The sequence below is a fragment of the Pelobates fuscus genome, chromosome 4 (genome assembly GCF_036172605.1).
Source record: "Pelobates fuscus isolate aPelFus1 chromosome 4, aPelFus1.pri, whole genome shotgun sequence".
NCBI lineage: Eukaryota > Metazoa > Chordata > Amphibia > Anura > Pelobatidae > Pelobates > Pelobates fuscus.
Window position 1 is genome coordinate 68,124,168 of NC_086320.1, and position 25,293 is coordinate 68,149,460.

At 42.6% G+C, this 25,293-nt stretch overlaps 1 protein-coding gene across 1 annotated transcript in view; it reads left to right on the top strand.

The window, feature by feature from the left end:
* CNGB3 (cyclic nucleotide gated channel subunit beta 3) overlaps window positions 1-25,293 on the top strand; it is a 201,378-nt gene that overhangs the window by 133,914 nt on the left and 42,171 nt on the right. Inside the window, exons 9-11 of the mRNA XM_063450337.1 lie at window positions 356-442; window positions 2,185-2,249; window positions 3,925-4,047. Coding sequence (XP_063306407.1) covers window positions 356-442; window positions 2,185-2,249; window positions 3,925-4,047 — 275 coding nt within the window. The remainder of the gene's footprint in view (window positions 1-355; window positions 443-2,184; window positions 2,250-3,924; window positions 4,048-25,293) is intronic.

Here is a 25,293-nt window from a genome sequence, read left to right on the forward strand (position 1 = left end):
ACCAGAGTCTCTCAATATTTTGAGTTCTTATCCAAGTAAAATTCTAAAATACTTTTTCCATAAACAGATTAAAAAATCAATTAAGTAAATGGCAATGACTAAACTAGGCCATTTGTTTTCTAATGGAAAAAGTATTTAATTTTTTATCACAGAAAACACATCATTAGTTAGACATGATGTCTTCTGGAAATCATCCAAGATTGTAGACTGTAAAGCAATGCATTTTAGTCTGCTCTTGGTCATCATAGGTTAATGGGCATTAGTATCTAGAGAGAACATCGTATGTAGATCTGATGAACAAAATGTCACTTGTTCCGTTCCAATGGAACACTAAAATATGTCTGTTGTTCTACAGCTTGATGCAGCATCTGTGATACCATTTGATCTTCTGTATGCAGTCATTGGATTCAAACCAGTTTTAAGAATAAATCGACTTTTAAAGGTAATGGATCTGATTCATACGTTCCATTTATTTGACTTATCAGAAATTAAAATAATTTACTTTAAGGATGTATTTGCTTCATACCTTTGAATCATTAAAGTCTATAGTTTTTTCCTTATCATTGACAAGGGGCATTCGACTATTGGAGGTTGGTCAACAACCTAAATTAGAAATATCTCACTACACTAAATTTAAGTGTAATATGTACACACAGATAAAGAATAGAAAGAAATCCAAAGTATAAACTATGAATTTCATAATATTGGTAAAATGCTGATTTTAGTGTCCTCCGGTCTGAACGTGAGTGATTTTTACCAATTGTATGCAGGAAGTAAAAATTGTTAGAACCCTTAGACTTGTTCAAATATTATTTTCCATAAATTCTTCTGAATCAAATTCCTTTCATTCGATACCTGAATTAATTAATTCTCCCAGGATTTACCTGTGGAGTCTTATACATTGAATACAACTTCACAGGTAAATCCCAGACAAAACATTCATTCAGATGTGGATTAAAAGGAATTTGATTCTGACAAAGCAACAGAAACCTATTTAGTTAGAGAAAAACATAAGGGCATGGTATACACAAGCACGCATTGATGTTGTGTTGGGCCTGCAGGCAGCAGATTGTCTTGCTCTATGAACTGGAGTATATAAGAGGACAGATGTTTTCTATATATATTTTATGTGCAAGCCTATTTAGGTAGAAGCTACAATCTATGTCTCTTTCAGTAGAAACCTATTTGATATGTTCCCTTATTCACATCCTCAAATTCCATGCAAAGTACACGTATATATCACTCCAAACAATGAGAGGAAATAAAAATGGGGCATAGATATCGGAGGTAGGCAGACAATGTAATAGAGCAGCAGGAGATGCTAGTAGAATGCTTGGTTTTATAAGGAGAGGTGTTAGCAGTAGATAGATGGAAGTGGTCATGCTGTTGTGGAGACCGTATCTTCAGAAGGATATTGATACTTTCGAGATAGTTCAGAGAAGGGCTACTAAACTGGTTAATGGATTGCGGGGTAAAACTTACCAGGAAAAGGTTAAAGGATTTTAACATGTATAGCTTGGATGAAAGACGAGACAGAGGAGATGTGATACAAACATTTAACTACACAAAGGGAATCAACACAGTAAAGGAGGAGACAATGTTTAAAAGAAGAAAAACTACCACAAAAAGAGGACATAGTCTAAAATAAGAGGGGCAAAGGTTTAAAAATAATATCAGGAAGTATTACTTTACTGAGAGGCTAGTGATGCATGGAATAGCCTTCCAGCTGAAGTGGTAGATGTTAACACAGTGAAGGAGTGTAAGCATGCATGGGATAGGCATAAGGCTATCCTAGATATAAGATATGGCCAGGGACTAATGTAAGTATGTGGAAAATTGGGCAGACTAGATGGGACGAATGTTTTTTATCTGCCGTTACATTCTGTGTTTCTATGCTTCACATTTTGCATGGTTACATTTCTGCTATTGTCAAATAGGCTGAAGATGGAACTTCTGGAATGGTAATCAGGCATAAACGTATATCTATTTACAGTAAAATAAGACACAGAGGAACTATGTTCCTTGTAATTTGTTTCTTTTCAGTAATAATAAAAATGGTGACAGTTTTCCAGTAATAAAAAGATCAGAACTGAATTTTATAGCGCTATAGTTTGTGTTGGTATAATTCTCTGCCATGTCAATGTCATATTACTTTTATATTTCTATTTTGTTTTATCCTCCCAGTACCGAACATTCTTTGAATTTAATGATCGACTAGAAGCAATTCTAGAAAAAGCATACATTTACAGGTAATGATTGTACTGGGGAAACTTACTGGAACATGCAACTTTACAACAACCTAAAAGACAAAATGAAGGTTGTTAATATATAAAGAGTTATTTTTCATCATGAGACACATAGTTACATACAGGTTTTAGAAATAGTTATTGATGCTCATCTTCTTGTCCTTCTTTCTTTTTTTCCTCTCCCTCTCTTCCTTGAAAATGCCTGAGCACATAAAGATAGAAGATTTTAAACTATAACCATGTTTTTTTTACCCTATTAGAATGTATTTACAGAAGCCTTTTTTCATTATTTAAAAGGATTCGCTAAGCACCAAAGAAAATTTTACCTAATTGAAGCGGTGTTGGTGCATAGATAAAACCCCGCAGTCCTACTGCTCAATTATCTGTTATTTAGGAGTTAAAGCACATTTTAACCACATGTCCCTGGCTGTGACAGCATCCCTACACACTTCCTGAGAAAGAGGTCTAATTTTTAAACTTATGAAGAAAGTGAGGCGGGATCATCCTGTATCCAAACGAGATAATCCCCCTCAAAACGACACCCCAATAGAAATGTCTAATAACTTAACAAAAAATAATAAATCAACTTTAATTAAAAAATACTAATTTAAAATAAAAAGACTAGGAACTCATAATTACATAGGCTCCTGATTTGCTGCAAGAAAATAACTGTGGCAGCATGTGTCAATAGAATATAAATGTAGCAATCTTGCTCTGTACAAAGTAAATTACTAATGGAGACACATGTTGCAAAATATACTAGCCTCTGCAGATAATCACTAATCACTAAAGCCAAAAAGGCAAGCACAATATACAGATGAAATCGAAAGGACAGAGGAGAGTGTATAGTGGAAAAAAAAGGGAAGAAGGAATAACTCCCAAGGGAGTCCAAGCCTGAAAGACCGGACAACTCCACCTAGAATAGCCCTATGTATATACCCCAATGTCCCTACTGCCTTAGAGACCGGCCGATCAAGGTCTCAAGGTAGCACAATAGAAACTGCAAAAAATAAGTTGACTAGAAAATAATAAAATCAACAATGGTAAACATCGGAACAAGCCCGACGCGCGTTTCGGCGGTCTAACCGCCTTTCTCAAGGGCCAAACGAGGGGGATTATCTCGTTTGGATACGGCGTGATCCCGCCTCACTTTCTTCTTCTATTTGTGCTCAATGCAGGGTTAGGCCCTTTTTGCCACCCCTTTAACCCCTTTTCTGTACTTCCTTTTTTTTCTCTTAGGGAGTACCCTCATTTATAATTTTTAAACTTACCTCATTGCATATTATGTCCTGTGCGGTAAATTCTAATTCCATTAACAGCAATGGAGATCAGAACTTCTAAAGTGAACACACTGTGCTATAAAATGTGTTTTTTTCCATGGAGAGTCACAGTCAGGGTAGGTGTAGCTAGAATGTCACTTGACCCTTAACCCCTTAAGGACCAAACTTCTGTAATAAAATGGAATCATCACATGTCATGTGTCCTTAAGGGGTTAAACTGCAGAGAATTGAGCAGTAACACTGCAGGGGCGCGATCTCTACACTAAGACTGCTTCATTCACTAAAGTTTTTTTGGTGCTTGGCCTATCCCCTTAACTGTATTTCAGGTTATAGTTAGTTTGTCTATTGTATAGGTTTTATTTATTTATTTGTATTTATTCATTTTTAATGCATTACAGAGTTATTCGAACAACTGGTTATCTCCTATTTATTCTTCACATTAATGCGTGCATCTATTACTGGGCCTCAGCTTATGAAGGCATCGGGAGCACTAAGTGGGTTTATGACGGGAATGGTAATATGTAAGTTTTCTTAGATTTCGCTTATTTAGAAACGCAATATGTTTTATTAGAATGGTATTATATAATCATTTATTAATATGGGATTATTCCTATATTATATGGGATTATGGATGAATACTCCGATATTAAGCTTTTTTTCTCTATCATACTCTTTTGATATCAATTCCAATAAATATCAGACACTAGAATACCCGCAATGTGTATACAAATGCTTAGTTCTCCATTTCATTAAAAATAAGTCTTGTAAGGTGCCACGTGTCTTCTTTTTTGCTAAAGATCTTTTTTTGCTAAAGATCTGGTTCTGATCTGGAAAAATTTATCTAATTATATATCCACTCTAGTTAGTCATTCTTCATGATGCAAAGGCACACAGTATACACTGTCAAAATATATTACGATTATAATGGAATTCTTGCAATGTGCATTCCCCCCAAAAATGACAAAAGATTTCTACAAAATACCCATTATGAGTGGTGACTCTAGGAACAATATGTAGGAGGGTCATATAAGATACCACATTGCAAACCGGGGATTCACTAAACATTTCCAACACTAAATCATATTACTAAAAAAACGGAATAAATACATTTATAAATAAACACACAAACGTATTAAGAGGTGGCTATCTATAGTTTACACCGGTGTTTGCTTTAGTTCTAAACAATGGCGGATATAATAAAAACATATGCACACAAACTGCCTAAAATATACATACATAGAAACTGCTTAATATATAAAAACACACATGCACACAAACGGCCTAAACTATACATACATTTACATATACAAACTGCTTAATACACACAAAAACTACCTAATGGATACATACACACTGCCTAATACACACACAGACACACAAACTGTCTAAACCAGTGATGGCTAACCTTGACACCATAAATTGTTTCTGGACTACATTTCCTATGATGCTCAGCTAGCTTTTAGAGTCTAAAAGCTAGCTGAGCATCATGGGAAATGTAGTCAAGGAACAATTTATGGTGTCAAGGTTAGCCATCACTGGTCTAATACATGCACCAATAATTAAAGCCACAGGCAGATTTATTGGATCAGGAAGGCAAAGCAACGTTTCATCCTATTAATAGGTTGAAACGTTGCTTTGCCTTTCTGATACAATAAATCTGCCTGTGACTTTAATTCCGTGAGTGCCTGGAGATTTTTTCCTGTTTTATTATACATGCTTTGGATTTGCTGGTCCTGCTTCAGTGCACTCAGTTTTAAGTGGATTTGAATATGGTTTCTTTTTTCTGTTCTAATACATGCACCAAGTCACAACCACACTGCTAAATACACACACACTGCTAAATACACATAAATTGCCAAATACACACACATTGCTAAATACACACACATTGCTAAATAAACACACACTGCTAAATACACACACATTGCTAGATAAACACACACTGCTAAATACACATAAATTGCTAAATACTCATACAATGTTCTAAATACACATGCAATGTTCTAAATACACATACATTGCTAAATACACACACATTGCTAAATAAACACACACTGCTAAATACACACACATTGCTAAATAAACACACACTGCTAAATACACACGCATTGCTAAATAAACACACACTGCTAAATACACATACATTGCTAAATAAACACACACGGCTAAATACACATACACTGTTCTAAATACACATACAATGTTCTAAATACACATACATTGCTAAATACACATACACTGTTCTAAATATGTACACACACTGCTAAATACACACATACTGTTAAATGTATACCCACACTGCTAATACATACACACATACACTGTTATATGCATACACACACCTTGCTAAATACACACACTGCTAAATACACATGCACTGTTAAATACACATACACAGTTCTAAATATGTACACACACACTGCTAAATACATACACTGTGAAGCACATACAAAGTTCTAAATATGTACACACACTACTAAATGCATACACACATACTGCAAAATACGCACACACACTGCTAAATGCATACATACACACATACTGCTAAATACATACATACACTGCTAATACATATACACATACACTGTTATATGCATACACACACCTTGCTAAATACATTCACTGTAAAATATGTACACACTTCTAAATATGTACACACATTGCTAAATACATGCACACACATAGAGCTAAATACTCTCTTCAGGAAGAGAGCCACAAGAGTCACTTCTGTAACTATAGCCAAGTAAAACTCATAGCTCCTATGACCCTTCTAGAGTACATTTGAGTGATGCAACCCTTAATTTTGCCATGTATGCGCACTAGCCTCCCAAGTCTCCCCTATTCCCAATCTTGATAATCTCAGCCAGGGATACAGAGCAGCAGCAAGGAGACCAGCGTGCCACGGGATATAACACAAGTAAATCTTACACTGTAAATCCCTGCAAAGGAATAGAGGGACACCTACATAAGTAGGGTACACTATAGCATTACAAACAGTGGCGTACTAAGGGGGGGGGGGCGGGGGGGGCGGTCCGCCCCGGGTGCCATCAGGCAGGGGGGTGCCACCAGGGCTGGCCAGGCTTGTAGTTCAGTGAGCTGTGTGGCTGCACCGGGTGCCGTAGCAGCAGGGCGCCGGGCAGCCGACACAGCTCACACGCAGGGGCTGGAAGCAGGAAACCTGCACGGAGATTTGGGGGCGGAGCTAAAACGGCCGTGGGGGCGGAGCCAAGCCGGATGCGGGGGCGGAGCTAAATGCAGCCTCATACTGCTGCACACAGAGAGAGGGGAAGCAGGAAGGAGTCCCTGCTTCCCCAACTACAGCACAGGAGGGACTGAATCCACTCCTCCTCCAGCCCAATCTTACTGTAAGTGAGAGAGTGTGTGCTGTGTGTAACTGGGATTGTGACTGTCTGACTGTGTGTGAGTGTGTAACTGTGATTGTGACTGTCTTTGACTGTGTGTGCTGTGTGTAACTGTGATTGTGACTGTCTTTGACTGTGTGTGCTGTGTGTAATTGTGATTGTGACTGTCTTTGACTGTGTGTGAGTGTGTAACTGTGATTGTGACTAGGGATCGACCGATTTATCGGTTTTACCGATATAATCGGCCGATATTCGTTATTTTCGGCAATATCGGTATCGGCCAATATAGCTACCGATATTGCCGATAATACCTCCTAGGAACGCCAGGCTCATTACAAGCCCGGCGATCCTGGGGGGGCCGGCAGCAAGCGCTGACTTACCCTCCCAGCAGCTCCATGTCTAAATCTCGCGAGACCCGCGGCTGCAGAGCGTTGCCACGGATTACCATGGCAACGCTCCACGCGGCACTAAGGGACGCGAGATTTACACTGGGGAGCTGGTGGAGCTGCTGGGAGGGTAAGTCAGCGCTTGCTGCCAGCCGCCCCACAGTACTTAACAAGCCACCGGACCACCAGGGAATACTATATCCCCCCCTCCCTGGTAAGAAGCAGGGGGGGGGGGGGGACTAAAAGAAACAAAAACAATACAATTTAAATATTAAAAAAAATTATAATAAACATAAAAAATCCCCCCCTCCATTTTACACAAATTACATCACTACACAAACACACACACACACACACACTCACTGCATGACATACATACACACTACACAAACACACACACACACTGCATTACATACATACACACTACACAAACACACACACACTGTATTACATACATACACACTACACAAACACACACACACACACTGCATTACATACACACACACTACACAAACACACACACACTGCATTACATACATACACACTACACAAACACACACACTGCATTACATACATACACACTACACAAACACACTGCATTACATACACACACACTACACAAACATACACAAACTGCATTACATACATACACACTACACAAACACACACTCTGCATTCACTATACACGCACTACACAAACACACACTCTGCATTCACTATACACACACTACACAAACACACACTCTGCATTCACTATACACACTCTGCATTCACTATATATATATATATATATATATATACATACACACACACTACACAAACACTCACTGCATTCACTATACACTCTGCATACACTATATATACACACTACACAAAAAATGGTAAATGTACAGAATATCGGCAAGTTATCGGCTATCGGCATGAAAGTTCACAGCTTATCGGTATCGGTATCGGCTCTAAAAAATCAATATCGGTCGATCCCTAATTGTGACCGTCTTTGATTGTGTGTGTGTGACTGTCTGTGATTATGTTGGGTGTATGTGTGACTGTCTGCCTGTGTGATTGTCTGCCTCTGATTGTGTGTGTGACTGTCTGTGACTGTGTGTGTGTGTGCCACTGTGTGTGTGACTGTCTGACTGTGATTGTCTGTGTGACTGTGTGTGACTGTCTGCCTGTGATTGTGTGTGTGTGTGCGTGCGTGCGTGTGTGAGTGACTGTCTGTAACTGTGTGTGTGTGTGCGTGTGTGTGTGAGTGACTGTCTGTGACTGTGTGTGTGTGTAGGTGTGTGTGTGAGTGACTGTCTGTGACTGTGTGTGTGTGTGAGTGACTGCCTGTGACTGTGTTGTGTGTATGTGTGACTGTCTGCCTGTGATTGTGGGTGTGACTGTCTGTGAATCTGTGTGTGTATGTGTGACTGTCTGCCTGTGTGATTGCCTGCGTGTTTGACTGTCTGCCTGTAACTGTGTGTGAGTGACTGTGTCTGACGGTCTTCGCCCTGCAGTGAGCCGGCAGCCAGGATATGATGTCATCGCGGCCTCGGCATCATTACAGGGCGTGCGATGGAACTGTGCAGAAAGAGCACAGAGATCCCAGCAGCAACCACTGACCACCAGGGACTGAGGATCCACTCCAGCCCGTCTAGAGCAAGGTAGGGAGGCAGGGTGGACCTCTTAATGATTAAATGTGTGTATGTATGTAATATTTGTGTGTGTGTATGTGATTGTGGGTCAGTGATTGTGTTTGTGTAAATCTGTGATTATGTGTGATTGTGTGTATCTCTGTGTATGTGTTTAGTAGATAGCTCCCTTATTTCCTGTCCTTAAATATTGCAATCCCACATAAGGATAACAAATAAGGGATTTATCTGCTAAACAACTGAAAATAAGAAAAGGGCATTTTTTTATCCTTTAGCTGTTTAGTAGATCATTCCCTGAATTAGTGCCCGTATGTGAGATTTCCATATTTAAAGATACTAAATGAGGGTGCTGTTTAGCAGATAGCACCTTATTTGGTGTCCTTAAATATGGCAATCCCACAAAGGATAGCAAATAGGAGTTATCTGCTAAACAAAGATTGAAATTAAGAGGTGTCAGCCAGCCCACAACAAGAAATCTGGGTGGCTAATGTGAATAATATGCAAATGTGTAGTCAGATGCCAGCATGCAGAACACAGCATGCTGGCATCAGATAGCCAATGGCAGCATATTACCCCATCCCCTAGTGAGAAGTTTTACTGCTCCCCCTCCCCCTCCTGTTTTGACTGTGGTATCTTATGTGCCCCCCCCCCATATATATTGTTCCTAGAGTCACCACGATGTCTGCATGTGTGTCAATGTGTATCTTTGTGTGACTGTGTTTGTGTGTATGTGTATCTGCATGTGTGTATGTCCGTGTATGTGTATATGTGCAGACATCTAAAAATCTCGCCAACACTACACACAAATACACTCATGCATTTCAACGTCAACACTACATACACACCCCACCATTATATATAACCATACCACTGCATTCAAATACCACACAACACACAAATGCATGCTTGCATTCAAACGCCAACACTACATACAAACACACCGCTACATTCACTCACATATACTCCATACAAAAACATGCATACATTCAAACACACAAACACTGCTTAGTGCTAAAAACATAAAAAAAAATTGGTTGTTTTTATATTTAAATTTGAAAGGGGGGGGGGGGCAGGGGGGTGCCAAAAATAGGACCCGCCCCGGGTACGCCCCCTCTAGGTACGCCCCTGATTACAAATACATGTTTGTATTCCTAAAGCTAAAGTCTTTCTTTAACCCCTTAAGGACCAAACTTCTGGAATAAAAGGGAATCATGACATGTCACACATGTCATGTGTCCTTAAGGGGTTAATAGATAGGAATGTCATGCAGGTATTAGTTAGCTTAAAACCTTCATATATTGATTTGTAGCAATTTCTAAAGCTATAACCCTACCACGTAGAGCTGTCAGTCAGGCAGTGTGGAGCAAGAGTTCCTGGTTGACTTATTAATTTGTCCAAGTTTCATTTTGCATCTTTACTCTCTCTCCTCCCAATTTCTGTCAGTAGCTGCATATAGGTAAGACGATAATCAATTAACCAGCCTATAAAAATGATAGCACCCAGAGTATAGCTATCAGTTTATAGAGCGATACTTCCGAATTAATGGAATTGCTCTTGGGAATAAACTATTCATCCCATAAACTTCTGCTCTTGTTATATCATCTTTACATATATATATATATATATATATATATATATATATATATATATATATATATATATATATAAAAACGAGAAAATATTCTTGCACTCCAACAAAACAATATGATGGTACCTGGTGCTCTGGTAGCAACAATAATAATATATCCAAAAAAATACCGGCACTCCAGGAATTCTCAATAAACAAGTTTTCTTTTATTCAGTTCAGGACGTCAACGTTTCAGCTCCTCATGGAGCTTTCATCAGGACAACTTAAACAATGAAACAAGCAAGCTTATATAGGGAGAATCTAAATTAGTGTACTCACATATTCAGGTGTCACCCCTCCATTCCCGCCATCGGACGGACCACAGCTGCCTCCGCATCAACACACTTTACTTCCGGGTACCTGACCCATGTGACCGGATCCGAGGTATCTGATTCGCCATATGTCGTTGCCGGGCAACTAGGGACGCCAACGTCACTTTAGTCAAACCCTTCACTTACGGACAGCGGCATGAGTCAAACCTCCTAAGCCCTTCAGTATGTATATGTGTTGCCGTGGCAACCGGACCGTGGACAGTCGGGAGGGGAGGGGAAACAGGGGAATTTGTTAAACGAGCAGTAGCAGACAATCATTAATATCTAGGAGATACTGGACAGAGCATATCTATGGCATATATACAAATCGATCATGTGATATATCCTATCTTGAGTGAGTGACAGAGTAATAGCCTCAAATATCACGTGAAGACTATACTGTGTATCATTATGTGAACAGCATTACCAACGATCTCTTAGAGTCTGTGTGTTCTCACTGGTGAAAGGCAATACGTCTGCCTGTGATGTGTGGTGTAAGTAAAAATATGACAATGTATATCTAAAGAAGATACAGCTGCCTGCTAATAAGACAGGATCGTGTATCCTAATGTGTGGTGCTCTGCCTGTGTTCTGAAAAAGTGAAATAAAAAACACACTAAACAAATTACAAATGTGCAACTAGTGAAGAATGCAATGAAGTGCTATTATATACAATGTAAGGAAAATCTATTAAGTAAGGAACTGTAACAGTGCCTAATAAAAAATAATAAGCATAAACGATTGACCCATATGCAATAGGCCCAGTCACAACATGTGGGTGTGGGACTATTTCCCCTCACCCCTTATCCTGCTCTACCCCTATGCATATGCAAGTAACAAGAATTGTTTTTATAATGACTAAAAAATTCTCTTTATATTCAATAAAGTATAAAATTTTATAAAAAGCAGTACTAAATAATTACTTGGACACCGTCCAATAGTGGTATGTTACACATCCCTATGCCTCAAATGATGATGAGATGCTGTATGTTATAGTCAGCCTGGTACTAGCAGTGGTGTATCCTGGTTTTGTGCTGCCCTATAAAAAGCAGTACTAAATAATTACTTGGACACCGTCCAATAGTGGTATGTTACACATCCCTATGCCTCAAATGATGATGAGATGCTGTATGTTATAGTCAGCCTGGTACTAGCAGTGGTGTATCCTGGTTTTGTGCTGCCCTAGGCAGCACAAAACTCAGGCGCCCCCCCCCCCCCCGCGCGCCACCCCCACCCAACCTTTACCCCGCCCCGCATTCTAAATACACACACACACATTCACTGACACATACGCATACACTAACTAACAGAAACACACACTCGCTAACAGAAACACACACTCGCTAACAGAAACACACACTCCCTAACAGAAACACACACTCGCTAACAGAAACACACACTCGCTAACAGAAACACACACTCGCTAACAGAAACACACACTCGCTAACAGACACACTAACAGACACACTAACAGACACAAACTAGCAGACACACTAACAGACACAAACTAGCAGACACCCACACACTCACAGACACCCACACTCACACACTAACAGACACACACACACTAACAGACACACACACTCACTAAGACACACACACTCACTAAGACACACACACACAGACACACACTCACTAACAGACACACACTCACTAACAGACACACACACTCACTAACAGACACACACACACTCACTCACATTAACACTTTTCTTTTTTTTTACTTTAACCCCCCCAGCCTCCTTACCTTTGGGGATGCTGGGGGGGGGGGTCATCTTTCACCCTGGTGGTCCAGTGGCTGCTGGGCGGTCGGGCGGCGCTGCTGGGCGGGCGGCGAGGGAGCACTCCCCCTGAGCTGTCTGCTCAGCTCCCTCGCGCGCCGCACAGTGAGGCTGGGAGGCGGAGCCGGAATATGACGTCATATTCCGGCTCCCAGCCTCACTCTGCGGCGCGCGAGGGAGCTGAGCAGACAGCTCAGGGGGAGTGCTCCCTCGCCGCCCGCCCAGCAGCGCCGCCCGACCGCCCAGAAGCAGCCCAGCATGTCTGTTAGCCGCAAGGCTAACAAGACATTTGCCTTGGGCATTTGGGGGGCGGCTTTTTTTGCCGCCCCCTGGAAAATGCCGCCCAAGGCAAATGCCTTGTTTGCCTCGCGGCTAATACGCCCCTGGGTACTAGGGGATCATAGGAACATTGTGAAAGAACATTTTTCATTCAGGCCCCTGGGCGAGATAGTGTCCAACCGTGTTATCCAGTACGTTTCTCTCTGTAACAGGAGTTTGCTCCGATCTCCGCCCCGGAGAGGGGTCGGTACATGGTCAATGGCCACACACCTAAGAGAGGCCAGGGGATGTGTTAGTTCCAGAAAATGTCGGGCCACAGGTTTGTCCGACTTGCCATCACGATAGGCAAGTCGGATACTCGATCTGTGGCCCCTAATTCTTTCACAGAGTGCCGTCTCTGTCTTGCCGACATAATTCAAGCTCCATGAGGAGCTGAAACGTTGACGTCCTGAACTGAATAAAAGAAAACTTGTTTATTGAGAATTCCTGGAGTGCCGGTATTTTTTGGATATATATATATATATATATATATATATATATATATAACAAATCTGGCCGCCGACGGGATCAGACGTGCTTTGTCTGAGCTCCCGCTTCAGGGTCTAAAAATCGTCAAAAACTGGAGGCCAAACCTAACCAGCGGTCCATACTAGTGACCAAATTGACCCCTAGCTGATGGGGAACGCGGGGATACCTCACAAGACCCTGCCTGGCAATAACAGTGACCCGACAAGGGCCCAGAGCACAAAGGAGCTTGAGCCGGGACGGGACGGCCGCCCGCCCGCCCTCCCGGGTCTCCAGCCGTCGTCTGGCTCCCCTCCCCCCTCTGGACCGGGGGGGTCATCCCGGTCTACAAGGGCAACCACTGGGGCACCAATCTGGGCCCAGAACAACCCCCCTGCCGTGGAACACCTACCGAGTGGCACCCCACAAGATGGCCGCCGCTCGCATGCCATGTGCGCGACTGGCCAGCATTACAGAGCCGAACGCAGAGAAGACCACCCAGCTAGAACAAGGCAAGTCTAGGGACGAAAACATCTCCTACCGCAGCCAGGGAGAGAGTGGGGCTGAAAGAGTTACTAAACCCTCTGACCACAACTGACGACCCCTGGGGAAGCTGTGCTTTCACACCGTATGACATTTCTACCAGTCGCCCTTCCCAAACAACAACAAGCTTGTTAGCTCTGCACTCGGCTACAAATCAAGCCTGGAAGGAGAAGCCCAACTGCCACCCAGACACCTGTGAAAGCATGTGGATCCCTGTCATTGTGCATTGAGCAGGACTACTGTGTCTCCCTGTCACATCCCACAAGTCTTAAGTTACTCCATCCTATATGCCAGCACAGAGACAACTACAGCCCAACGTTACGCAGGCTTTACAAGGGACTGCAGTTTTAACTTTACTTCTTGCCGCCTAAGATCCAGTATCCCTTGCTATACACTGCTACAGTATTGCCTTTCCTACCTATGTTAAATGGCAAAGATGTGCTAAGTTCCAGTGGTCCTAACTAAGCTTTTGACTAGCCAATATGTTAAACAATAATTACTACTTAAAACGTAAGCTTTTGTCTAGCCAGAATGTTAAACAATAATTACTACTTAAAACGTACCAATCGTGCATTGCATAACATAATTGAAACATATCCTCAGAGGTTTCACCACGTGTGTCTGACATGATTCTTCAGTATCAGTGAGCTAGGCATCTATGCAGATTTAATATTTTCTTGTCTAGATACCAAACGTGCAGTATAAATCTGTTATGTCTTACACCATGATAGACACACTAGTTCAGCGTGGTCCTAGCCTACCTCAGATATAGCATGTTTACCTTATCGCATGATACAACCAGCATGTATTGTTAACCCGTTGTATATTACTTTAAAAAAAATGTGCAGTTACTCCATATACCATGTCAAGGTTACACAATGTTTGATGCTTGAACTACTTGCCAATACTGTCGCGGTATCGCAAGTCTGTATGTAAACGCTTGCACAACAAAAATAAAGAATTTAAAAAATCCATTTTATTTTATTAGCAATGGTACCAGGAAAGAAAATGTGCCTTAATGCAGAATATTTAATATACCAGCTTTTGTAAAAGTATTACATTTCTTGTACCTAAGAATAGTTTAACGAATAAGATCAGTTTCCAGAACGTGTGATAGCCACCAGCTTCTCAAGAGGTAAACATTTTTTCCCACCTGCAAGTTCATTAAAGAATACACACATCATGCAGACGAAATCTGTGTCTCATTCTGTCTAGCTGTACATCCTCAGTGGAGCTATAGTGTATTGTGGCTGTTTACATATTAGCATTCCAGTCTATTATAGTGGTTGTTTAATTCAGTGCCCGAGGCTGTGGAATGGGTATTACTGCTACGCAACACATTCTGGCATAGCTCGTAGTCATAATTGTTTCATACGCTGTGTTATAAATAATACGCATGTATTTCAGATCAGCTATTTTAAGCAATTTATTAATATCTTTATTTGTATTATTATTAATTATTATAATTATGTTGTTATGTAATTACTCTGCATTGTTTTTACTTAATACATAATTATCTTTAGGACATCTTTTACAATAACTAGAAACAGATATCGCAATGTTTAGGTGATGAACCACCACCCAAAAACATCAAAGTGCAAGTGCAGCGCTTACAAATAATTTAGCTTACCCCTATATACAAAGGGGGGGGGGGGGTAATATGTTCTCATATACATATAAAAGAAGCAGAAAAGAATACAATAGTGGAACAGAGTAAAAAAGGTTGCATAATATGTAAGTGTGTGATATATGTATATTTGTGTACGGCACATTCCGAGGACGTAAGGAAAACAGGGTTTAAAATAAGTAGTTCCTTAATAGCAAGTCAGTTGAGGTGTGCCGAAACTGACGTAAGGTTAGGCCTGTAAAAGAGGGCCCACCTAGGAAAATGATAAAATTGAGGGTGCGGTGGGAGGGGCACTTCCGAGATCGTCGAAGACAGGTAAGCAGGGGCTCACTGGGTTTAAATAGGGAAATTAAGTGCCTCCCACAATTACAGGCCAAGCCTTCTATTTGTGTACGGCACATTCCGAGGACGTAAGGAAAACAGGGTTTAAAATAAGTAGTTCCTTAATAGCAAGTCAGTTGAGGTGTGCCGAAACTGACGTAAGGTTAGGCCTGTAAAAGAGGGCAAAAATAATAACCATTAAAAACAAAATGCGTTTATTAAGCGGTACATCATTTAGTCATATCACAGAAAGCCAGCCTTATCTCTTTCTCTGGATTGGGAATGTATCTGTTGTATGCGGATGATTTCCACCTCCCCATGTTTTTAATTATGTGTGTCGGTACATGATTACCTGAGGCAGCTGTGGCTGCTCCAATGCGAAAAGAATGGCCGAGAATGAACGTGGGTTTTGTCCCAAGCGGAGTAAAAGGGTGCGTATGTAAAGCATGAAAATTTTTGTGATCAGGGGTTTCCCTAGTATAGCTAGAAGTGGGCTATCAGGAGCGGAATTAGCTTGGGCTGCTACTAGCTTATCCAATACACGGACGGGACACCATTTGGTTGAAGTGGGATAAAAGTTAATTTCCACTGGTGGGCCTGTTTGGCTTGTTTTGGTACGGGTAACGGACAAAGTGTAGTGATCTAGATTTTTAATTAAGTGTTTCTTTTGGAGGCACGAGCTGAAATCAGAAGCTCTCTCTACAGTGAACTCTTTGGGTCTCAAGAAACCACAAAAGGCTAGATAAGCCGCTGATTTGATAACGAGGTTTGTGATATGTTCGAAAGGGGACGTGTCGAGTACATCGGACAAATTCTTAAACAGCTTACTATCTATGGGAAGGCGTTTAGTGGGTATGTGTACTGACAAGTTATGAATGCCTTTGAGGACACTTTTAAGAGGGTAGGAAGATAGGAAAGGAGACTTGTTGGGAAAGGAGGTTAACATGTAGTGTTGGATTCCCGTTAAGTAGAGTTTGATTGTGTTGTAAGCTAGATTAAGAGAAAAGTGGCAAAAAGTTGTGAAAGCAACCATGGTTTCAACAGAAAAAACATTTATTACACAGTAATTACGAACGAAACACATAAACAGTTCATATGCTCTGTAATAGGCTTTCCTCGTGTTAAGGGATAGACCCGCCTGAGCAAGCGTGCCGCTTAGTTGTAAGAGAGAGCTTAACGCATTACCAGGTCTTCGAATTTTGGAGGTACCCCGGGTTGCTGGGAAGCTGTAGGATGTAGTCTGAAGAACTCCTGCAAATTGAAGCGTGACAGAGCATCAGCGGCAGTATTTTGTATACCTGGGACGTGAACACAGGATATGCAGAACTGGAGATTAGCTGCTAGCCAAGTGAGTCTCCTGACTAGGTTCATGATCGTGAGGGACTGAGAGCGGCCCTTGTTGATGATGTTACAGGTAGCTAAGTTGTCACAAAAACACCTGACTGACTGCCCCCTCCACTCTACCCCCCACGTGTAAGCTGCTGCTACGATAGGGTAGATCTCAAAAAGAGAGGAGGTGGTACTGAAACTCTCGAGTGACGTGGTTTCGACCGGCCAGGAGTCGTACAGCCACTCGTCTCCAAATATGGCCGCATAGCCTAAGGTACCTGAAGCGTCAGTCCAGAGTACTGGGGAATCGTCGGAAACGGGGGGAACAAACAGTGACCTGCCATTCCACGAGGAAAGGAACAGCTGCCACATTCTCAGGTCAGCTGTAGCTGACTCGTCTAAGGGTGTAGTGGAGTCATCATCAGGGAGACCGTGCAAAAGTGAAAGGATTCTGGAAATGAAAGACCTACCCTGTGGAATTATTCTCATGGCGAAATTAAGTGAGCCTAAAAGTGACTGTAGCTGTTTCCTGGTGCAAGTGCCTAGTGACATGCAGGTGCTAATGTAAGACAGAATTCGGTCTACTTTCTCCTGGGGCAGGCTGGCGTGCATGGTGACAGAATTGAGTGTAATCCCCAGAAAAGTAATTTCGGTTTTGGGACCTTCAGTTTTGTCCTGGGCTACGGGGACACCTAAATCTTTGAAGAGCGTGAGCAAGTGATTAAGGCTGCGTGGAGTGCAGTGGTGAGGTTCAATGGTGAGGAAGTCATCTAAATAATGAATGACAACTGGGCATCTGCAGAAGTTCAGGAGAAGCCATGTTAAGGTTTCGGCGAACAGGTCGAATAACTTGGGGCTACTTTTGGAGCCGAAAGTAAGCCTGGTAGCGAAATAGTAGTTGTCTTGCCACTTAACTCCGTGCAGATGCCAGAGTGATTGATGAATGGGAAGTAACTTAAAGGCGTTAGTAATATCTGACTTACTTAACCAGGCTGCCTTCCCGGAGTTAATAATCGCTTGAATGGCATCATCGATTCTAGCGTACTGAAGAGAAAAATCTTCTGACGGGATTAGTGCATTCAGGCTAGGTGTGGGAGAGGCGTGTGGTGCAGAAAAGTCAATAATAAGTCTCTTTTTGTTGTTAAACTTCCCAGTGGCGATACCTAGAGGGTTAGTTCTCCATGAGGAGAAAGGAGGAGTAGTGAAAGGGCCTATCATGAAGCCGTTATCTACTTCTTTCTGTAAGAGTACTTGTAGGGTGTCGGGGTCTGTGAGAGCTGACTGAAGGTTGGGGCACTCCAAGATGCCTGAGGGGAGAGAGACAAAGCCTGTGTGAAACCCGTGAGTGAACCCTGACGTGAGAAATTCCACCAGATGTAAAGAAGGATGATTAGCCAGGTAACGTTGCAAACTCGGTATGTTTATTGGAGTGGATGCCTTTTTAGGGTACAATTTGTTAGGGCACATTGTCTTGGCATGTGCCCTGAAACAAAGCGAGCACACATGCAGCAGTCTACAAGCACTGTAACTACAACCCCCAGCATTAAAATGATTGCAGACCTGAGCTTTGCCCAAGAACACTATTGGCCTGCCTAATTTGTCTCTAATCTCCTTCTGGTTGGAAGTTGACTGAAAATCGGAGTTGGCGTTACTGGTAGAGGGGATAGCTACATTTTCAGGACAGAAATCAATGGAGTGAGCTGCAGACGAGCATATGGCACAGGAAGGGGTTTTGAGACCTGCAAAATGCATAAGAAACAACTCTGTGTCTAGCTGACCCCAGTCCGTGACTGCATTATATTGAGACAATGAAGCGGCTGACCTAGAGGAGAATGACTTGTGATAGTCGTAAAAGGCAAAGCCCCCGTACTTATAAGCTAGCTCTATCACCTTGTGTAGGTACAAATCTAGCTCCTCTCTGCGGAGGGGAAAAGCAGTACAGATAACGTCTCTGTATAGGCCAAATGCCAAGACAAACTCAGGAATGTTAAGTTTCCTATTCAACCTAGGATCTCTGGCCCTCATTACTACTGATAGATCCTCAAACGCGTACGCCCTGTTTTCTACCACGTCTTGAGCCGCTATCAGTAGCGAGGCCAAGTTAACATCCTTTCCCTCTATGATGTCACGTCTGAGAGACTGCGGTATTAGGTGAATAGGATTAATAACGTTAGTAACTTTCCTAGCCGGTGGAGGGTTACTGTTACCTCCTAGGGCGGGTGTGGGTTGGACAACCGGCCCGGGAATCTCGGGGACTGTAGGAACATTATTAGCTTCCAGGTTATCCAATCTGTTATTGATGGTGGCAACTGAGGACACTAGGGAGGCCATCATGGCGTGTAATTCAGCCAGGCTATTAAGTACATTAACCTGTGAACTAGGGCCAGGCCTTTCGTTATCCTCAGTAGAGTTTAATAAACAAAAAAGTTCATTCTTCCTAGCTGAAGCCGGATAAGGGATATTCCTCTTTTTAAGTTCAGCGGTAATCTTAGGGATAGTCCAGGAGCGATAGCTGGAAGCTGGACTTGGAGGGGTTGGTTGCCTTCTCTGCGTGCCCGACCTGAGAGGGGTGCTGGTAACCGACAGATTGTCTTCTAACACCGAAGCGTTGGACATTCTAAGGGGGGCAGAGAGGGTGAGTTTAGTACTGAAAAATAAATAGCTGGAGGGACCCCACTTACTAGGCTAGTGCCCATAGGCGAAATTGTATTAGCTTAGCTTTCGTTGGTGGCAGATGAGGCCCTAACTACTTGCCAAGTGGCTATGAGAGGCACTAACTATGATTTGGCTCGTGGGGCCTTGGTGCCACTGAGGTGGGTGGCGGGGTGTTGGCCTCTCGGTGACATGAAAAAGAAGCAAAACGTTTGGCCGTGACTGGTGAGGCCCTAACTAAGTTTTGAAGCAAGGCTATAGCTATGCGTTGGGACGATTGGCCTGAACCTCCGAACGTAAGGGCTGACCTATGCCTTGCGGGACCTCTAAACTTATAGGCAAAGAGGCCTATGGGAACATACCTAAGTTGGCGGGAGAATTACAACTAGTCCTCGAACCCCCCCCCCCCAGGACACACCAATAACATACCTGCAGAGGAAGGAAAACTTTATTTGACCTAATAAAGGAGTATTATCCTGAAGGGAACCAACAGAACTAAAGGAAAAGAAACGTGACCTATTTATGAAACGTACTATTTAACTACAATATACACACAAATGAACTGGGTGACACAGAGGCCTACCTCTTTAACAAAGCTGCGAACCCGTATACCCGCGAAGGGCCACTTGCGAGAAGTGTCAGTACTAGTAAGGACTACAACAAAAAATAGGACATGAACAGCCATTTAAAACAATGGAACAACATACCCCCTATTTAATCTACTTAGCTATTTATGACTTTAAGGGGACCATATAAACTACTTTAAATACAGAAGTTTAGAATACTGGGCAATACTACAAACCGCCTAAACCCCTTTTATAAAACGTAACTACTAAATTATTGCTTAAAATGTGAACAATGGGGGGCGGGGCCTGACCGCCATGCTGACCGGTCGCAGGCCGTAGAGGCTCCCGATCAAGCTGGTCCAATATAGCTAAAATGACAAGCAATAAAGCAAATTGAGCGACCAGAATACTTGTCGAGCATCCGGGCAGAAGCTGGAGCCACTGCAGACCCCGAGATCGGGAGTGCCGGAGCCCCCCATGGGCGATATGGGACTTCGGGGTCTGAGGCCTATGAGGGTGGAGAGCGGGACGGACGGCCGCCGTCCTGTTTGTGAACCTGGCCGCCACGCAACAGCCTTGTGATGCACCTCACAGGCCTCGCTTCCCCCCCATGGACCGGGGGGGTTATCCCGGTCCCCACCGGAGGGAATCATCACCCTACAAAGCCCAGCACCGGACCTACCTGAAGGCGCGCACCACGAGCCAGGCCTCCAAAGCCTGCAGGCGAAATCAAAATAAATATGCAAGTGCCTTCTGATTGCACGGAAAACAGGCCGGGGCAGGAGATGGAGGGTATCATCGGCAAACGGAGCCCACAGAAGCACCATACACCTGACTTCCCTGAGGCTGGACCTGGACAAAGGCCGACGGAAGCGACACATTAGCGGCACCCACAGAAAACCTAAGCCGATGACCAGGCGCCACCAACCTACGAACGGCTCGCCCACACCAGGAGACTCAAGCACAGACCCCCATACCTCATCACCTAATGAAGATGGCTGACCCCAGCCTTGGACTTGCCGACCACGCAGTGCCCCCCCTATGTTACCTCAGAACACTGATGGAATAAACAGCACTCAGGGGACAGGGACATGCTTAAAGACAGGTCTAACACCGGTGGCAATCACCTTTACCTAATCATCTTTACCTTTTAATCTTTAAAGATTCATGCTTGCTATTGCTCGCTATGTTGTAATGCTCATTATCGTATCCAATAGGCAGCATATGGCAGTTTCCCTCCATAAGCGATGAATATAACCATTTTGTTGCCATGTTAACCATTTCTTGTCTAATATAAAAAATGTGCAGCAATCTTAACATGTATAACGTTATTACTCATGACACTCTGTAACGCAATCTAATAACATGTTCATGCCGAGCTATGTACTGAATAATGCACTACCAAAATAAAGAATTAAAAAAAAAAATGTGAACAATATCCAGAAAACGGAACAGAATGAAGGTATTGCACCAACTGAACGAAAAACGTATGGCAACCCGGTGCGGCTAAACGAGACTACGAGGTGTAAGTGTAACTGAACGTGTTACACTGACCGAGAAAATGCAGGAGCGGAGTGAAGCCGAGCCCGTGAGCGACAGGGCTAAACTTACGATTTCGATGCCGTCCGTGTAAGGCAAAAGCGTTATACTCACGAATACAGCCGCAGGGCGTTTGAACCGGGCTGCCGGCGGGCGGGAAACTGACGTCACGGATCTGTAAACCGGAAGTACACTGAAGCACTTCCGAGATCGTCGAAGACAGGTAAGCAGGGGCTCACTGGGTTTAAATAGGGAAATTAAGTGCCTCCCACAATTACAGGCCAAGCCTTCTATATATGCTTAAAATATTTAGAGCCTTTTGAATGGTATGGCTCTGAATGTACACGTGTTTGTGCCCTTCTGGCGGCAACGGTACCTCTTCTGTGAGTCAAGGTCCTCCTGTAAGGTGCATAGATAAAATAAAACACAATGGGAGCATACAATAGTGAAAAATACCTCTGTAATAATAGAGAATATGTATATAGGTATATAGATCTTGCTCACCTTTACCTGGAGCCCATAGAATACTGGCTCTAAGTTTTTGCACAGATTGCCAGGTAAGGAGTGGCAAATCCCCCTTTCACAAACCCAAGGAGATGAGTATAAGTCCAATGAACTGATATTAAAAAAATTATATGTAACTTTAATTGTTAAAATTAATAGACATGGGGGGGGGCGGGGCCTGACCGTGGAACAGAGAAGATGCTAAACACATTAGCTCCTGAGAACCACGGCCAAAAAGATGACTTTTCAAGCCAAAAAAGCAACCAATCGGGCCAGAACGGCCACCCAGCGTGCAGTGACACAGTGGGGTACATGTGGATACCATATAAGCGGCATATCGAACCCCGTTCACCCGACACAAAGGTGAGGCCTACCTGGATGGCAGGCACTGGAGAGACGGCGACTCTCCTACTGCCACGACCAACCAAGCTTCAAGCCATGAGCCCCAGTCCCCCCCCCCCCTCTAGACCAGTGGGGGTTGACCCGGTCTACCCCCGTAAGATACCCTTGCAAAGCGATGGGAAAGCGACCACTACAACGAGACCGACACTTCCCGCCAAACAGCCTTCTAAAATGGCGGATACAGCCCACACAGCCTGTGCACAACTTGCCTGGCTGGAAACTGAGCAGCGACTCAATACAATCTTCACCTCCTTCTGGCAGCGGTTGGAAGCCAGATTGCAGCCACAGGCGCACATACCACAGACTGCCGTTGTGCCATGCACCTCACCACAAGGTACCCAGCAGAGGGAAACTGGTGCTCCTCCTAACTTTATGCCTGTGACAACCAAGCATCAGTGGGGAGCCCCCTCGAGATCACACCCGAGCTACAGGGGGAACAACTGCAGACCGAGGCCCAGGGCCCGGATGACACCGCGGAGAAAACCTACATGACACCCTCATCAGTGACTTATGTTCTGGAGGGGTAGAACCATCCCAACCCGACAGGCAAATCTGAGGTGTGAGAGACAGGACCCAGTAAGGCGCCCGCATCCAGACGGCGAACACGGCACTGCTCCGGCTTAAGGCAGGTGAAACCCACACTACATGCGGCCAGACGGACATTAAACTCACCAACCACTACACCACCGCATAGCATAGGAGCTGTGAGCCCAAACACGCCAAGAAGAAGCATCCAGACCTCACAGAGACTAAGACCTAATGCAAGGCAGGGTGCCCACTGTATCAATATGCCTCAATTGATCATCCACAACCATTTTATCTGTTGACTCTTAAGTTCTCTTTCTTATTTTATTTTATGTTATTATGTTGGCTAGCACAGGGGATCACAAGGGGCTCTCACTCATTGTTAAACTGTTTAAACGCTTAAAGTAACAAGACTCAGACACGTATGCAAGCAAGTTAGGATCTAATTAATAATCATCATGTCAGTCGCACCTCACTTACAACAGTCTCAGTATAACCCACAGGACACATAACATACCACCCTCGAGCCTATCTTAGACCAGCTAGAGTTATAGCATGACCCAAACCAGACATGCTTTCAGCACATGCACCTTATTGCATTACACCACAGTCACTCTCCCAATGCCCACCACACTAAGCACTCTGAAGTTAATGCTCGTCACTCTGGGGGCCTATACACAAATGTTTGTACCAAGCTTGTTCCTCCTCATACCAATATAAAAATGTGCCTTTTATTCAATGCCATGTATGTCAGAATCTGCGTACTTGAGCCTGCAATATGCTGTTGTGGCATTGCCGGCTTTTATGTGATTTCATACACAATAAAAATAAAGAATTAAGAAAAAAAAATTAATAGACATAAAATAAAAAATACATAAAAAAAGATATTAAAATCTTGCTGGCCTCCGATATGTGTTTCACCCGGTATCTGGGTTTACTCAATCGGTATAGTACTTTTCTTGGGGTCTTCTCTTTATTGTATAAAAGGGTAAGCTGAATTATTTGTAAGCACTGCACTCGCACTTTGATGTTTTTGGGTGGTGGCTTATCACCTAAACATTGCGGTATATGTTTCTATGTATATGTAAGTGGGACATTTTACTCAGCTGCTGATTGGTAACCTTTTCACTTAAATAATCAATAAGCACCACTACATATACACATGTGTTCTATACTACAGTCTATTTTTTACAATAATTTTCTTCCATATATATATATATTTTTTTTTTTATAACAAAACATTGTTTAAATAGGCCTCATAATGTGATTACAAAATGGCTTGAAATGATAAGGTGTTATATAGGTTATATAGGTTTTAATTTGGAAATTGAAACAAAAAAAGGTCACTTTCTTAAATTGTATCCTTAAAAGGTATGTTCTGTATTCATGTAAGGACCGGCTCCTGCTGACAAGTGTATTGGAAATCCATGGGATATATGTGCTTAAACAGGAGGGTTTTTTTTTTCAGTTTTATTATAAGCAATGTCTTAAACAGTTGTACATGGCTTAATTTATTATATATGTGTCTGCTTGCCTGGTATTTTATTTTAGGCTATATTTCTTTTATACATTTCTAAATATTGATTTTGCTATACCTGCTGTCATACATAGTAAAGTAAATATAAAATGTGTTTTTATACAAAAGAAATATATTTGGACATCTTATAAATACATTTGAAAAATACTATTGTGAAAATAATGTTCATTTTGTGTTTTTAAGAAGAAAAATATATCTTAAACGATGCAGAATTCGCTAGATTAAAATTAGGTTTTAGTATCTTTATTCTCTGTTGGGTTTACAATTTATGGGTCATTGTTAAGACTGTGAATATTTTTCTGCCAATATTATTTTCTGCAGTTTGTATTGATTGA